Below are 16,891 nucleotides of genomic sequence, written 5' to 3'. Positions count from 1 at the left end.
CGTAATTTAATTTGTTTTTTTATCATTTTTATATTAAATTATTCACATTTAAAAATTATAAAGAGTTAATATTATGACATATGTGATTAGACGATTCAAACAAGATCCCACTTGACTATATTTTTTCTTACACATTAGCCGCTATATATAAAATAAGCTTGAATGATAAATAGTAACAATAATCGTAATGTAGCTAGTATTTCAGAACGGAGAGAACGGAGGAGGTATGCTTTAGTAGATGAAGATATTCATTCAGTGACTATTTTACTACAAGTTTGTATACATTTTTTCTGATTTTTTTTTAAATTTTGGATAAAGATCAAAGAAAGTATATAGCTAGTATTCAGTGACAATTTTACTTGAAAACCTTTACTATTAAAGATTCCATAATTCATCAAAACATTATTATTTTTTACACATTTACAGTATGGGTGGTATTAATTTAGTATGTTTAAATCCCCTACCAATCTGATTATTTGATGCATCATCGCGGTAGTACTTTTACACTCATGAATTATAAACAAAATTGTAGAAATTTTGTTCCTGTTATATAACACTTTGTTATATATGATAGCATAAAAATAAGCAAACATTTTTTTGAAAGGAGAAAGAAATTACTCAAGAACTTGTGTAGAATAACTATTAGAAACAACAACAACAACAATAATAATAATAATAATAATAATAATAAATAATAGTAATACCCAAATTCTTATACATAAACTCATAGATAACCTTCTTGAAAAGAAACCAGAATTTTGAATTACAAAATGTAAAACAAAACTTGAAGAAATTGAAAACCTAAATTCTAGAAAGCTTAAAGATCAAATTGGGGATCTCCTTTGATTGATAAATCTCATGAATATATAAAGCCCTTTGAAGAATTCCAAAGGTTTTTGCTGTAAAACCCTTTATTAATCTCCCCTTAATCCCTGTTAATTTCTGAAGCAACACAATGAATCCTTAACCGCAGACCATCTCGGGCGAAATTGGACAGTCTCGACCAAGTCTCGACCGAAATTAATCAATTTCAACATAAAGTTAAACTTGATGTGGGCGGTGATGTTTTCTTCGGATTAGTCTCGACTGAGATTTATACTTGAACATTTCCAGTAACTTTTCATTATAATCAGTCTCAATCGAGATTAAAGTAATCTCGACCGAGTATAGAACTTAGACTTGATAGAACTTTTTTTTTTATCGAATATAATCTCGACCGAGACTTAGGAGCAAAGTTTCCAGTGAGTAATACAACTTACCTCAACCGAGATTAAGGTCAGTTTCGATCGAGATTCAGCCTCCATATGTCGTCCCAATTACGCACATTCATTCTTTTGATGTTTGGTGGACTTAATCAAGGACCAGTGTGATCAAAAGTTGCTTGAAAGTATCCAAAAATATCCATAAAGGCACCAAATAGTACAAAATAACATATGCACCTATTCTAGCTTATTTCCATAACTTTTGACCTCAAAACTCACTAATCATGCTCCAAATAAATCTCTTAGAAGAGCAATAAGTGTAAAATCCCACACTTGTCACTCCACCATGCCTAGTGTTTTGCTCGTCCTCGAGTTAAACATGAATAACAATATTCACAAACGAATATCATCCCCTTTTACTTCCCATACTAATACCTGGAACCTAAAACTTTAAAGATAGGTTGAGGCAGGCTATTATACATACACACATATACAGTGAATATAAAAAAATTTCTTCCCCCATGACTTCCTCTAGGCTTAATCTAAAGTCTATCTACATTACCTCACAAGCACCATTGCGAATGTCCCAGATAAGCTCCCCTCTTGGATAAATACTTACCTCTTGAAACACAAGCTCCCTTAATAACTCGAAGTAGAGGTTCTATCCTAGTACCCGTTCCTAGCTTCAAATACGAAATGAGTGACCTACCTAAATAAGCCTCCAAACTCCCTTCTTATGACGCCACGCCAAAAAATGAGAATTCATCTTAAGCCTCTCCTTTTGCCTACACCGCCCTTGTTGATTTTCAATGTAGCCACTCATTAGTTTTTTTATTTTTTTATTTTTTCTTTTTACCTTCTTTTTTTATTTAAACTTTACTTTTGCCTTGACCTAATGCCAAGCAGGGTTTTCCCTTTTTTTTTCCTTCTTTTTTTATTTAAACCTTACTTTTGCCTTGACCTAATGCCAAGCTAGGTTCTTGTAATTTTTTTTTTCTAAACAGAAAGATAATACATGAGAAAAACAAAACCAAAAACCAAAAACCCAAAGAATGAAATGGCGTGCCATGTCCCTCCCCATGTCTGAGTAGCACAATGTCCTCAAAGTGTAAAAGGACTATAAAGTAATAGGGAGGCCAAAGTGGGCCCACATAAAGCCTACGCATCCCTCCTCATGGTAGCAATTAGCAAAAGGATACAAATGACTGCAGCTAAAAAGGTTTAAAACTTCTTAGATTAACCCAGTGTCCCTCATAGACCCCCATGCCTAGAACAAACAAAAAGGGAAAGTAGAACAATAAAAAAAGAAACAGTCACAATTAACCCTCACACTTCTTCCATCGCCCTGAGATAACCATCAAATTCAGTAGACAAGCCAACAACCAGAATATGCAAAGAATATAACTTATATACTCATCAACCCAAACCCTCCAAAATCAAATAAACCCAACACTTTTAAATCTCGCGGTTTGAAAGCAACAAATATAATAAAATTAGATTGGGGTTTATGTAGGTGATAAATGATGATGCTAAGTTTTGTTGTGGCTAGTAAATAGATGTGCGAGAATTTATGCAAGGATGGTTAGTATGGGAATAGGTGGGACAAATTTTGTGGAGCTAGAAGAGATGAAGAGAGATGTAGATTAAAATATATACCTAACAGAGCAAAACTATGTACAAGGTGTAGACAGTGTGCTTCACCAAATCTGCAACAAAAAGGAAAACAAACAAAACAAATATTGTACAAAACATGCAAAACATCCTAAGAAAATGAACCTGGATCTCCTGGGAAATTGAAGACATCGTGAGGGTTATCCTCATCATTACCATCATCTTGGAAGTCATCCTCACCATTACCACTTCCTCCTTCATGCACAGAAAAAGTTGGGTCAAACTTACGCCTAGGAGCATTGGTGAATCGATGATCACCAATCTGTAACCCTCCAAGGCCCCGACTCAAGTCTACGTCAAACATGTCGGTCTTTTGGGGCCTCTCGTACCACGATGGGGTTACAGCTGTACGAGGCACCATATGGCTACGGTAGGCAAAGTCATACCAAGGTTGACTAAGTCGTTCAATATCATCGCTTAGCTTGTCCACCCTTGCCCCTAGACTATACATATAGGTTTGCATAGACTTCTGGTTAGCGAGCAAGGTGCATTGGTTAATGTCTAGTTGACTTAACCGTGACAGTATCTGCTCCTCAAATGATAGCTCAGGCCCCTGAGAGCCTTCTGCAGTGGAAGAATGGGGTGTAACCGTGGGAGAAAGCATAGGTCTCCCTCTTTGGGGATAGGATCGCACACGTTGAGAAACAGCGTGCTCGTCTCTTGGGTAGACAGGAACCTCACCCTCAATAAGGTATGAATCTCTAAAAGGATCTAGAGGGGGAAGCTTTATCTCAAAGGGCATGGGGATGGTGCGGTTAGATCGATTCGGGTTCAATCGCCATGCGAATGGCTTAGTGATAATGAACTTGGAGTTCACAAGATGAGTGGCAGTGATTTTACTTAGCTTATAATTCTCGGGGGAATGTACAGAAGGGTCTGCAAACCCAAGGAAACATGCAAGGTGGGTCACATGACCCCCAACACACAATGGTTGTGTTCCCTTAGAGGAAGCAACCGTGAGAAGATGATCCCACAAAAACAAAGGAAGACGGAAGCGGGTATCATCATAAGGGGCCAGCGCCCGACACAACAAATAAATCTCAGCTAGACGGAGTAAATGAGGTCCCGTCCCAGCAAATAAACAAGCTCTGCAGAACTTAAGGAAAAGGCGCAATACCGGATGTTGCACATCTGCAAGATACAGATTAGCACTTGGATATACTAGTTGCCCTGAAATTCTCGGGTAGAGATCATAAACTCTCTCGGCTGAAGCGCCTTCCTTAGGGGCTGGCTCTTCATCAAAATTGAAGACCTTGCAAAATTGTGGGTAAGTGAGTGAATAGGAGTGATTCTCTAGTCTAAAGAATAGAGCATCATTCCCATCTACTGTACCCGGCTTAAGAGAGCTTAAGAACTCATAAGTCCAAGCCTCAAAAGACATATGCCACATATCTAACCAACCCTTAAGACCACAAGTAATCATGAGATGAGCAAAGGCATCCCACACACCCATTTTCTTTATAATGCCATCAAAAATGTAACGGGTATGTTGGATACCTCGCTTTTTAAATGCTTGAAATTTATCAAATTGTTCTTGGGAAGAGAAAATTACCCCATTAAAATCAGCATCAAACCAAATCTCCTGCCCCGGAAGACGTTTTGGAGCTTCAGCTACATGCGCCTCTTCTTGAACATCCTCTTCCATGGCATGGCTTGAAGTTGCAACTGCTTTCCCTTTAGAACTTTTAGAAGAACCCTTCAGCCTCTGTTTGAGACTTCTCTTTTCACCAGATTTAGGAGCCATGGTTGGTGATTGCTCCGGAAGTCGTTTTAGAGCTCCAGCTACATGTGCCTCTTCTTGAATATCCTCTTCCATGGCATGGCTTGAAGCTGCAACTGCTTTCCCTTTAGAACTTCTAGAAGAATCCTTTAACCTCTCTTTGAGACTTCTCTTTTTCCCAGATTTAGGAGCCATAGCGAGTAAATTGGTGAGTTTTGTGTTAATGGAAGAAAGGGAAACGGAGAAGATGATTTTTGGTGAGTAAAGATAAAGTGTAGAAAAGTTAGGGTTTTAAGAGAGTGTGAAAATTATGAAAGTGGAATGACAATGGCTCAAAGATCTGAAATTAAAGTTGACCGGCTCCAGTCTCGATCCAGATTCCACAATGGTTCGGTCGAAGCCCACTGAAATAATTCTACAACCTTTTGGCGAAATCAAGGGAATTCGGTCAATTCTAGACCATTTTCGGTCGAGATTTAAATATAGCAGCTGACAGAAACTTGTGATACCTGTAGATTCGATCGAAGCTACAAAACATCGGGCCGATGCTTCATTCTAATTTTTTCCAGTAGCAATTGTTGAGTTAACTAGAATTGGGTCGAAGCTTCAGCATTTCGGTGGAGATCTGATAAACATTTTCCTGAAAATTACTTGCACTAAATTTTTGAATATCGCGAATTGACACCAATCTCCGGCGTAGCCGTGAGAATTCAGTCCAAGTTTAATATGGAATATCGATCGAAGCGAGTGGCAAATCGGGCGAAGCTTACTGATTTGCAACAGAAACTTTGGGGGTTTAATTGGGCTTAGCTTAAATATCAGAGACTCGGTCGAAACTGTGTAATCTTGGTCGAAGTTTCACAAAAATTTTCCTGCAACTTATTTTTGAATTTTAACTTATTTCTTAAATTTCTGGTTTGGTTTTTGGCTATTAATTTGTTGGTTGTTTAAAGCAGCTGAAAAGCTAGCTTTGAAGCCAAAATGAAAAAGCTGCTATGGCTAGCTTTTTTTAGTTGGTTTTTGGCTTGTCGGCCTATTTTTTCTCTCATAAACAGCCAATAGCCAATATTCAAATTTTATCAAACATCTCCACAAACAACTAGCTTTTTCAACTAACAAAGCCAATAAAAACAACAAATATTTCCAGCTGGTCAAACAAGACAACAAACAATTACCAAACACCCAATGTAATGTTGGTCGAAGTTTATTTGATAGGTAAGTTAACGATTTAATCAAGCCAAATTTTTTAGGAATTCTTTAGGGTATAATTAAGATGTCCACAATGTGGACTGGAACACTGCAGACACTATTGGCCTTAATCCTAAAAAGTTTAGATTGTATACATAAAATAATAAATTAATTTCATTGGTTGTCCACAAAAGTGAACAATTTTTTTTTTCAAGGATTATGAATTTATGATTAAACAAAATGTTAATGACCATCCTGATTTTGGACTACAAGAAAAAATGAAAATGATTATACTTTCATCTTAGTTTCTATCTTCTGTTATAAATCATCATTTTTTGTTTGTTTTTCTATTAAATTTTCTTTGTTTAGGCATTTTTAATAGAACAGAGGAGTATTGCAAGTGTAACTGGGTAAATATTGATAGAGTATATAACATATTCTGAAGCGATAATAGAGCATTAACTATCAGTTTAAATTTTTAGTTAAATTGGTTACTTAATCAATATTACACACATGTTATTGGTATATTAATTAAAACGATTAAATATCATTTCTGATTTGACTTTATGGAAACCTCTTAAAATAATTCTACCACTTAATTAAAGTACCTTTATTTTAATAAACATTTTTGGAATTTTGATTCAAATGTATATTTCTCTATCCTTTTCAAATTAATAACAATCAAAAAAACATAAGATTATCATCTTTTATATAGTCATATACATCCCATTGGGTGCTTTTGGTTAAAGGAAAAAGCTTTTCTTTTTCTCTGATCCTTTTATTTTAAGTTGTATTTTCTTTTTTTTTTTCTTTTTTGTTTAAAATTAAATATTTTCTTATTCACCCACTATAAATAGTAGATACGCACTTATCCTAGGTAACATGGTTGAGAATTTAGCTTTATTGAATATAAAAAGAGAAAAAAAAAATCAATTAGCAAACAAGCAAAAAAGAAAATTTAGATTATTTAGAAAATTTTTACTTAAATAATGTATCTTAAATAATAATGTATCTTAAATAATTTTTACTTAGAGATCAATTTAATATAAAAATAGATTATTTAGAAAATTTAGAGATTACGAGTAAAAATTTTAAACATTAAAAGATATTTTAATGGAGGCATGTAAAGCGTAAAGAACATCCATAATAGACCACAAATGAACATAAGTCATTTTTAGCATGCTTTTTCATCATTTAATTTATTCACATTTTGAAAATTTCTACGGAAACCATTCTAGTTAAGCATATACCATAACCTACACGCTTTATTATGGATATTTCTAAAAAATTTTGGTTTTTAAATTCTAGTAGATTTGTTTAGAAGGATAAAGTTTTTTTAAGATGAGATTTAAAAAGTTTGAATTCAATGTAATTAATTTTAATTTCGTTTAATTTGGATTGCGACCAAATTTAATTTTAATTGAATTGAAAAATCAAAAATCAAATTAACTATTATTTCAGTTAATTTTAATCGAAAGTTACTCTATAAACCTTATTACATTCATGGTGAAATAATGAGTGCAGTTTAAATTTTGGATCCAACCTTTGTTGTCCCTATCAAACGTGTCCTTACATTACTAGTAGTTGTAGGAGTTTTATTTGATGGTTGTGTTGACCACCACTAGCTATGCTTATAGCATAAGTGCACACATGTGGAGTATGGACTAGATTGGTTTCAAATATATTTGTTCCGTTTCATATTAGTTGCAATATTGACAAAAATGATACTATTTATTCATCACTCTTAATTTGTGATTAGTTTTTAATTTATAAGTTAAAATATAGTCAAGTGAGATCCTGTTTGATTTATCTCATTGCAAAGATTATTAATATCAAATTTTTATAATTTATTATTATACATAATTAGAAATATTAAAAATTAAATTAGTACATTAAACTGCATAAAAAAGTAAATGTTGAAATGGAGGAAGTACCTAACATGACTTGGATGAGGCTATATATATGCCTATTTCAATATGAATGTTCCATATGAATAAACATAAACTTATTTTTTATGAATTTACTATTGATAATAAAACTTTGTTTTTAGTTTTTGTTACTATATATCTAGGTATTAATTCATTATTATTCGATCTTATTATAATATTTATAATTAGTAAGGTTTTGCTTAGCTATAGTTTATTGTTAACTATATTGACTTAAAATATGAATTGAAGAATATCAAGTGACTTAAAAATTATAATAATAAGAATAGGTAAGATTTAGAGAATTAATAAACAAGTATACATACATTAAAAGAGAACTTTTAGATTTAAAATTTTAGAGGAAAAATAATAATAATTAAATTTATGTAAATTGTTTATATTAAGGGCAGTACGTTAAGGGCTATGTATGGTTCAACATATCTGACACATGTACATAATTATCTTTTATTAGAGTATTTGTTTTTTAACCTGATTTTAAGTTGAATAATAAAGACAATTTTATACTCCCTCTTATTCATCAAGTGTTTTATTTACTTTTGTGACATTATTCATCTCTTATTTTTAATTTATATATTATTAATCTATAAGTTAAAACGTACTTAAGTGGGATCTTGTTTAATTCATCTCTGCAAGATTATTCATATCAACTTTTCATAATTTTTAATTATGCACAATTTGAGATATTAAGGATTGAATAAGTGCATTAAATAGAGTGCACAAAACAAATAAGATACTTTTGGTAAATAGGAGAGAGTAGAATTATTGATAGTGTTTAGTGCAATAGTTTAATACAAAATTTTAACTTATTTTGACACAATCAAAGGGCCGGATGGTCAAGTCATTATCTAATACTAGTGTTTGGTAAATTAGTAAGTTGAAACAGTTTATTGCGATGAATATGTTATTTTTGAACAAACTGCTCTATGAAACGAGTTCAAATTAGCTGGTCAAATTACTTATAAGTTAGTTGGTCAAAAACCATTTGATAAAATCAAACAGATCAAACCAGTTGATGAAAACAACGATCAAATTAATCACATCAATCAACTACAAACTGTCAACGGTTTACCAACATCTCATTTTAAATTTATAATACTTTCTACTTTTTAAAATACTCATATTCGATGGTAACATATTATTTAGAAATATATAACTATCAATAACAAGTATAACAATAGGGCAGTATATGGATTATGCCAAGAAACAAAATAGGGCTTATCCTACCATATTAGTGTACTCCTTTTGTTTTATACTTCTATATTTTAATAGAGTGAGGATATTCTCCACAAAATTCCCCAACAATGATCTCATTTGTCACCACATGACCGTGATTATAGCTCTTATACACTTCCCTACAACATTCATCTCTTCACTACAAATACCAGCAAAGCTTTAACATAGAGAGAGAAACACATATACCAATTTATTTGAGTTTTTAGAGAGAAAGATATATACAGTAAAAATTTAAAAAAATAAACAAAAAATGGGTAGCATAGAGGAAGAAGAGCTATTACAAATGGTTCATGATTTCATGGAATCATCTGAACCAACAATCTCATCACCTTCTTTGTTATCGTCTAACAATTTTTGCAATCCTCATACTACCCTAAAATATGATCATTTTAGAAGGCACTTTACCCTACAAGTAAGTCTTTCTTTTCAATTACCTGATCCGATATTTACCTGATCTTGTAATCTAATTCTACTTTAACCTAACTTCAAAATAAATTTAAAATTATGTTAAAATCAATATAATTTCATTGAAATTCGATTTTAAGCTGACTTTAAAAATCTAACCCGAAAAATCTGACCATTAATTTTGGCTTGTGGTTGATGATTTGAATTTTTAATATGTTGTTGAAATTATATGTCATGTTGGTAATGTAATTTGTGAAATTGATGGTTTTGTTTTAGGAGATTTTAATGAAGAAAACTAGAGAGGAGAAGGAGATCATTGAGAAAGTAGGGAAGCATATGAGAAAAAAATTGGATTTGGAGAAAACAAGTGGACTTAAGCAATGGCTTGTTCAATGCCTTAAGTTTGATGGGTTTTGTGTTTCTCTTTGTCATACTTCTTGGGTCACTACCCCTTCTTGTCCTTGTGGTATCAATTTCACTCTTCACTTGTTTGTTATATATTATTTTTTTACTAGATTTAATAAATTTTATCCTTCTAATTAAATTTATATTGTTTGAACTAATCTTTAAAAGTACTAAAAGTGGATGATATAATAAATATGAGTCGTAGGATTATTTGTCTTTTTTCTTCCAAATACTTATATTATTCAAAAATCATAATGACCATATTAAGTGTTTTTCCTGAGTTTTCTTACAACATTATGTTTTGATTTGAAGGGTTATTTAGTGTATAAAAGTACCGAGATTCATAATATATTAATCATTTTTAAAAAATATTTTAAATAGAATTGAGTTTTATATCAGTTAGAAATTAATTATTATTTTTTTAGAAAATTTTAAGTTTAATTCTTACCTAACATATCTGCACTTTCAATCTACTATATAATAAAAATAAATAAATTATCTAAAAAATTAAAAGGTAAATTTATAGAAATTATGAAGTTTCGTGAGTCGTACGATAATTCACAAGAATTTCTTCCGAAGTGTTGCAATTTTTTGAAATTATATTTGATGCATATAATCTTGTTTTTAGTTTATCCCAAATACTATAATAATAATAATACATTCTAGAGAGTTGTCGTATTAGGATTACTTTAAACAAAAATATAATGCGAAAGTAGTGATAATCTTTTTACTTCCGTTAAAATTCAATAAAACTTTTAATTTAAAAGTAACCATAACTCTTGTTTGACAACATCTCATGAGACGAATACATATAATTTGTATAATTTCTAATTAATTAATTTAAAATTATAATACTTTAAGACTATATAAAATAATAACTTTAAAATTGTAAATAATTACTTTAATATTATAAAGTAATTATTTTAAGATATTAAATATACATTAAGTCATTTCAATAAAAATAATAATGCCACCACCATTAGATCGTCTTTCTTTAAAATATGTGTTAAATTAAAGTTTTGATTCAAACAAAATAGATAGTCTTATCCATAATTAATTAAAATTTTGCTGCTTCATTTCTTAGAAAATTTGTGGGGCCTAAAATTTTGGTATGTGCTCATACACCATATCATAATTACTCAAAATGTAATCAATCAGTTTGATCACTTTTATATATATCATGTACGTGTCACTAAGTATGGCTTGTAGTTAATTAATAAGTTAAATTATTAAAGATGGAGTATGTTATGATAAGTACATTATCATCATTTAATTAATTAATAATATAGTCTGTCTCGATCGTATTACGTTGAAACGTCGAAACGGCCTCAAAATAAAAAGTCATAAGTTAAAAGTTTGTATTATTAAACTATTTAACCTAAGTATGAGGCAGGTTTCACAGTGAGATCATCTCATATAAGAATTTGTGTGAATATTATACTTCTAATATTATTTTTTATTTTTTATTTTTTATTTTTTAGGAAGCTATGAATATATTGAAATAGTGGAGGGAGGCACCCAAAGAGTAGTAGTGGACATTGATTTCAAGTCTCAATTTGAAGTAGCAAGGCCAAGTGAAAGCTACATACAACTCTCAAGCAAACTTCCAAAAATATTTATTGGAAATGAAGACAAATTAAAAAACATTATTTATCTTGTTTGTTCAGCTGCAGAAGAATCACTTAGAGAGAAAGGACTTCACATTCCTCCTTGGAGAAGGGCCCCTTATATGCTTTCCAAATGGAAGCTTTCAAATAATTCCTCCAATAATCATAACAAAAAATACCCTAATAATAATAATAATAATAATAATAATAATAATAATAATAATAATAATATTAATCATAATACAAATAATAATCATATTAATATTAATAATAACAATAATTATCCTAATTATCCTTCTAGTTCTAGATTAGAGAAGTGGGCACCAAAGAAAGTGATGATGAAGGGGAGAAGAAGAGAATTAAGTGGTGGGGAATCAGGATTGTCTAATCAATTTTCAAACTTGGGCATCAATTGTTGTTAGTAATTGTTTTGTAGGTGCGTCCAATCAATTTTGGCCATGTTAGGATATTTTCAATATTCTGAAATACTTGCAACTAATTGTACTGTGACATATTGTGAAGAAAAATCTCACTATCAGTTGCAAGTATAACGAAATAGAGGAAGTTGTATTTTTTTGTTAAAATATATTGTTATTTTACATTAAAGAGGGAGAAAGATTAAAACTAATCAATAAAATTATGTTTCTTTCATAATGTCACTATTGTTTGAGTATATAACATATCCTGGGGCTTCAACCATAAGCTTAAGCTTTTGGTTGAGTTGGTTCCTTGACATGGTATCAGAAGCCAATGTGACAAAAGGTCACGGGTTCGAATCTCAACCACCCGTCATTCAAAGTGGAATATTGAGCACCATGTATGAGGAGAACATGTGTTGCATCCACACTTTTAGCCCAAAGGGCTCTCGTGTGAGGGGGCGTGTTAGAGTATATAACATATCCTGGGGCTTCAACCATAAGCTTAAGCTTTTGGTTGAGTTGGTTCCTTGACAACTATTAGTATTATTTATATTTATCCTATGTAAGACATGTTTCATAACACTATTATGGTTGATATGGAAATAATAATTGACCATGATGCTTAAGTTTGTGGTCTTCAACATTTGTTTAACAATTGAATTGATAGGAATATAATGAAAAACATAAGGGAGAGTTAGATATATAAAAAGAATTTGGAAAAATTTGTATGTGTGAGTTTTGAGTTTTGGCCAAAAAAAATTTTATTACTAAGTCTAAATTTATTAATTAAATTGGTTCGAACGAACATTAAATTTAGTTTTCATTCAACATGTTTTTTACCAGTTATCTGATAAACATGTAAAGATAACTATTTTATTAATTTATTAATAAAAAAAATAATATAAAAGTAGAAATTTTATAAATTAAAAAACCATCAACATATGATGCACATACATGAATTCATGCACTCATAGCAACAATATATCCTGAACAATCGAATGAAGTGCTCAGGGTGTGTGACAATGTGATGGTGGACCTTAGTTTTGAGTATATGCTTTGACCATTATCGCAAGAAGATATTCAAAGTTCTTCTGCACAAGCAGCTGCTATGGGGACTTCGACTCAATACAAATCGCTAGCCACATTAAGTCTACATCTGACAGATGTGAACCTACTAAGGATGAGACGCCATATGTTTTCCACATACATTCCTATAACTTTAGGCTTCAAGATCAATCAAATAGTGAGTGCACCCTTATAGTTCATCAAAGTTTGGATACCATTCATGAGGGCAGCACTCTCAATACTGATTCTTAGACTAGCGTAACTTGTGTATTTGACTATGTATATGACTTTGTAGCTGATGAACAATTATACATATTTTTATATATAAGTTAAAACTATATGTATTGAGTGTGATGAGTGCTTACATAAATTGCATGAGAAAGGTGATAATGATTGGTATATAAATTTGGTTTTTGATGTAAGAATTTATTTGTAAGACGTTGTAGAGGAAAAACAAAAAAATATCAAAAGAACAACTTTAAAGTCGCGGCCAAAGACATCGACTTCATGGTCAAGGAACGGTCAAGGCAAGAGTTAGTTTGTAGGGCAGTGGAAAGCACTTCCAATGACATTGTTTTTCATTTAAGTGAAATCGTTGTTTCTAGTAGTAATTTCTTCCTTTTCCCTGAAATCCAGCCTCCAGTCCATTAGAGTTTTAAATATAATCGTTCTCTGTGATAGCAATTTTTGCTTGACGTTTATTTTGGGAAATAATTTTTTCAAAGAATATTTATTTAAAGAACTTATCTATTTCACTATTTCTCAAGTATTGTATGTGTAAGACTGTCTCATCATGAGAATAATCCATATAATCAGTCTATTTCTCTAATTGATTTTTATAATGTAATCAATCGCTTTAAGGTTATAAGTGATCACTTTACTTTAAGACTATAAAATGTGATCACTTTAAAGTTATAATTGATCACTTTAAAATTTTAAGTTGTCACTTTTAAATTATCACTTTAAAATCATAAGTGTAGACTAACCAACCTAACAAAAATCATCACATTTAAGAATTTATGTTTGAAACAAAAAGAATACTATACGTATGAGATAGTATAAGATCTTCGTGTAAGCAAACTGTACATGTGTCTTGGCCTCCTATTGTTCCTAGAAAACCTTGTGGACAAGGTAACATATATGTTGGTTTTATTTTAAAGGATATGCTCTTTGGCACTAATGTATATTTCATTATCTTGGGTTATGTCTTTAAAAAAAATGTACATTGCTATAATAAAATATATTTTCACCGATATATATTTAGTAAATTTTTTTTAATTTAAATTTTTAATGGTACATATAATGGTTTTAGTGATAGTTATTGAACTTTTTAGTAACATAATAAAAAACACCACTAAATTTTTTGCAACACTGAATCTTGTGGTATTTTCTATAATACCGTTGTTGGCAATTTATGATGCGTTTTTAAAATAAATTTGACAATTATAAAACTAAAAACTTAAATTGGTGATATTTTTTCAATATCACTATACCAATAAAAATTAAATTTATTGTAGTGTATATGGACAACAATTATAATATGTCCATAATCTTTAAATATTACAGCAAATTAGAAAAAATCTTTAAATATTACAATAAATTTGAAAATAATATTGCATTGACTTGACATGTATGTATATTTAATTCCTACAAGAAAACATGAACATGGAATAATAGAGACTACTACATCATTTGTTTCGTAGATATTCGACGTTATCCACAACATTTTCTAGCAAGGTTTGTACGAAAGTGACTAAGAAGATAAGACTACATAATATTCTCAATAAAAACACTTTTAATGTAGCAAAACTAGAGGCCTTCTTAAAACTAGAGGCACAAATACTAGGGATGGGGCCTTTTTAATTTGCTCTAAAAAAGACAACTCTTTTTATTTATTTATTTTATTTAATAACCTTTCTTAATCTTGTGGGGATCCGATATCTCGATTTTACATCATTTAAAGTAATACAAATATTAGGGTGTTTTGGCAATTAACTATTGATCGATAGATGTTGGCCGATTAAGGCGGTTTAAGGTTAATGGCCAGATCTGATCTTAAAATTTTAATCTTTATTCAAATCGGATTAAAATCGGATTAAAGATAAAGATAAAAATTAATTCAAAGTATAATAAACAGTCAAAAGTAGCCAATCAGGGATATAATAATGACTATTAACATGGAGCATTTATTTATGTACATCAGTAGATAGATAGTAAGTCGGAATTGTAGTTTGCTTATATATTTCGTTATACTCATTCCAAATCAATTTAAATGTCCTATTTGCTTAGGCACAGTTATTAAGAATGGTATGGGGTCCATTAAAAAGGATAAGTAGTAAAGGGTAAGTACTGAAAGATAGTTGGGTAAGTAAGGTATATGGAGGTATATTCGTAATTACTTGTGTGAACTAAGGATATTTAGGTAAAAAAAGATTGACAAAAATAGAAATGGGACAACTAAAAAGACTTAGCCAAATAAGAAACTGAGACAACTAAATTGATTTGGAGGGAGTAATAATTAAAGAATGTTTATTTTACAAAGTTTTTTTATTTGATTATTTTTAAAGGTCTGACATTTTATTTATCTTACAATTATCAGAGATTTAGATGTCTTTTTTTTTAAAGATCTAAGTGACCCTTATATGTTAAACAGGTTGTCCCTAAACTCTTGGTTCCTAATTCGATCCATCAATATGTCTTTACCCATCCACCTCAGCATACGCATTTCTGTAACTTCCATCTTATGTTCAAAAATCCACCGGTGTTTGAATGTTAGTCGAAACTCTGTCATACATATCCCGTATAGCCTTAATGTACACTGAAGAAATACCTCTAGCCTTGAGGCTATCTCAGATGACACGTCGTGGTATGCTATCATACGCTTTCTCCAAGTCAATGAGCACCATATGTAAATCTTCTTTTGCTTCCTATATTTCTCTATCAGTCTCCTCAAAACATAGATTGCCTCAATGGTTGACCATCCTGGCATAAAACCGAATTGGTTCTCTCTAATCACCGTTTCCTGTCTAATTCTCCTCTCTATCACTATTTCCCACAATTTCATTGTGTGGCTTAGAAGTTTGATACCTTTATAGTTCCCGCATACTTGCGCATCGCTTTTATTTTTAAACAGAGGTATTAATGTGCTATTCCTCCATTCTTCTGGCATCTTATGCGTCCTCAAAATAATATTGAAGAGGTTAGTCAACCAACGAATGCCCTCTTCTCCAAAACCCCTCCACACCTCAATCGGGATGTTATCTGGCCCGACTGCCTTTGTTCTCCCCATCTTTTTGAGAGCTTCTCCTACTTCTTCTGTGGTAATATCACTCGTTGACCCATATTCCAGAGGTCTTTGGACGTCGGATATTTGATTATCCACCTCCTTTGGCCCCTTAGACTCATTGAGTAGCTAAGAGAAATACTGGAGCCATTTGGTTTTGATGTCCTCTTATCTTAGGAGAACTTTTCCTCCCTCATCTTTGATGTATTTCACTGCCTCTAAGTCTTGCCACTGCCTGGACCTAGTCATTGCCAACTTAAAAATCTGCTTCTCCTCCTCTTTGGTACCAAGCTTCCGATACAAGTCCTCATAACCACGGTTTTTTGCCTTTGCTACCGCTTTCTTTGTCACCCGCTTTGCTTCTTTACAGCTCACTCTCTTTTCTATCCTATCCTCCTCTTTCGTGCATGCCATAAGTTCCTTAAATCTCTTGTTTTTATCCTTTATCTTCTTTTCCACCACATCGTTCCACCACCACGACTCTTTGAACACTTTTGGTTTACCCGACGACACCCCAAGGTCTCTTTTGTCACTTTTCTAATGGTTTTTCCATGTTCACCCACATTTCATTCGCATCCTCTGACTGACTTAGAAAGCCCAATAAACTTATTTTGCTTGACAAGGTTGTGACCACATTTCATACATTATGAGTGATAGTGAATAAATTAATTGCCCTCAAATTAGAGATATCTATTGAATTAAATTTAAAAGAGTTATTGATTATGCGAATTATATCCTTGAATATTG

General features: G+C 31.5%; 2 protein-coding genes across 2 annotated transcripts; one reads left to right on the top strand and one right to left on the bottom strand.

Annotated features, from left to right (window-relative positions):
- Positions 1-673: 673 nt before the first annotated feature.
- On the bottom strand, positions 674-6,286 carry LOC130823812 (uncharacterized). The gene is made up of 2 exons (XM_057688599.1): positions 5,103-6,286; positions 674-5,015 (listed from the first exon to the last, which is right to left on the bottom strand). Exon 2 carries the CDS (start codon positions 4,786-4,788, stop codon positions 2,965-2,967), a length of 1,824 nt encoding a protein of 607 aa, XP_057544582.1. The 5' UTR covers positions 4,789-5,015; positions 5,103-6,286; the 3' UTR covers positions 674-2,964.
- Positions 6,287-8,960: 2,674 nt separating this feature from the next.
- On the top strand, positions 8,961-12,005 carry LOC130823811 (uncharacterized). Its single transcript, XM_057688598.1, has 3 exons — positions 8,961-9,372; positions 9,642-9,831; positions 11,252-12,005. Exons 1-3 carry the CDS (start codon positions 9,211-9,213, stop codon positions 11,797-11,799), a joined length of 900 nt encoding a protein of 299 aa, XP_057544581.1. The 5' UTR covers positions 8,961-9,210; the 3' UTR covers positions 11,800-12,005.
- Positions 12,006-16,891: the final 4,886 nt, after the last annotated feature.

The sequence above is a fragment of the Amaranthus tricolor genome, chromosome 9 (assembly GCF_026212465.1).
Source record: "Amaranthus tricolor cultivar Red isolate AtriRed21 chromosome 9, ASM2621246v1, whole genome shotgun sequence".
NCBI lineage: Eukaryota > Viridiplantae > Streptophyta > Magnoliopsida > Caryophyllales > Amaranthaceae > Amaranthus > Amaranthus tricolor.
This window is presented reverse-complemented; position numbering and strand designations above follow the sequence as displayed.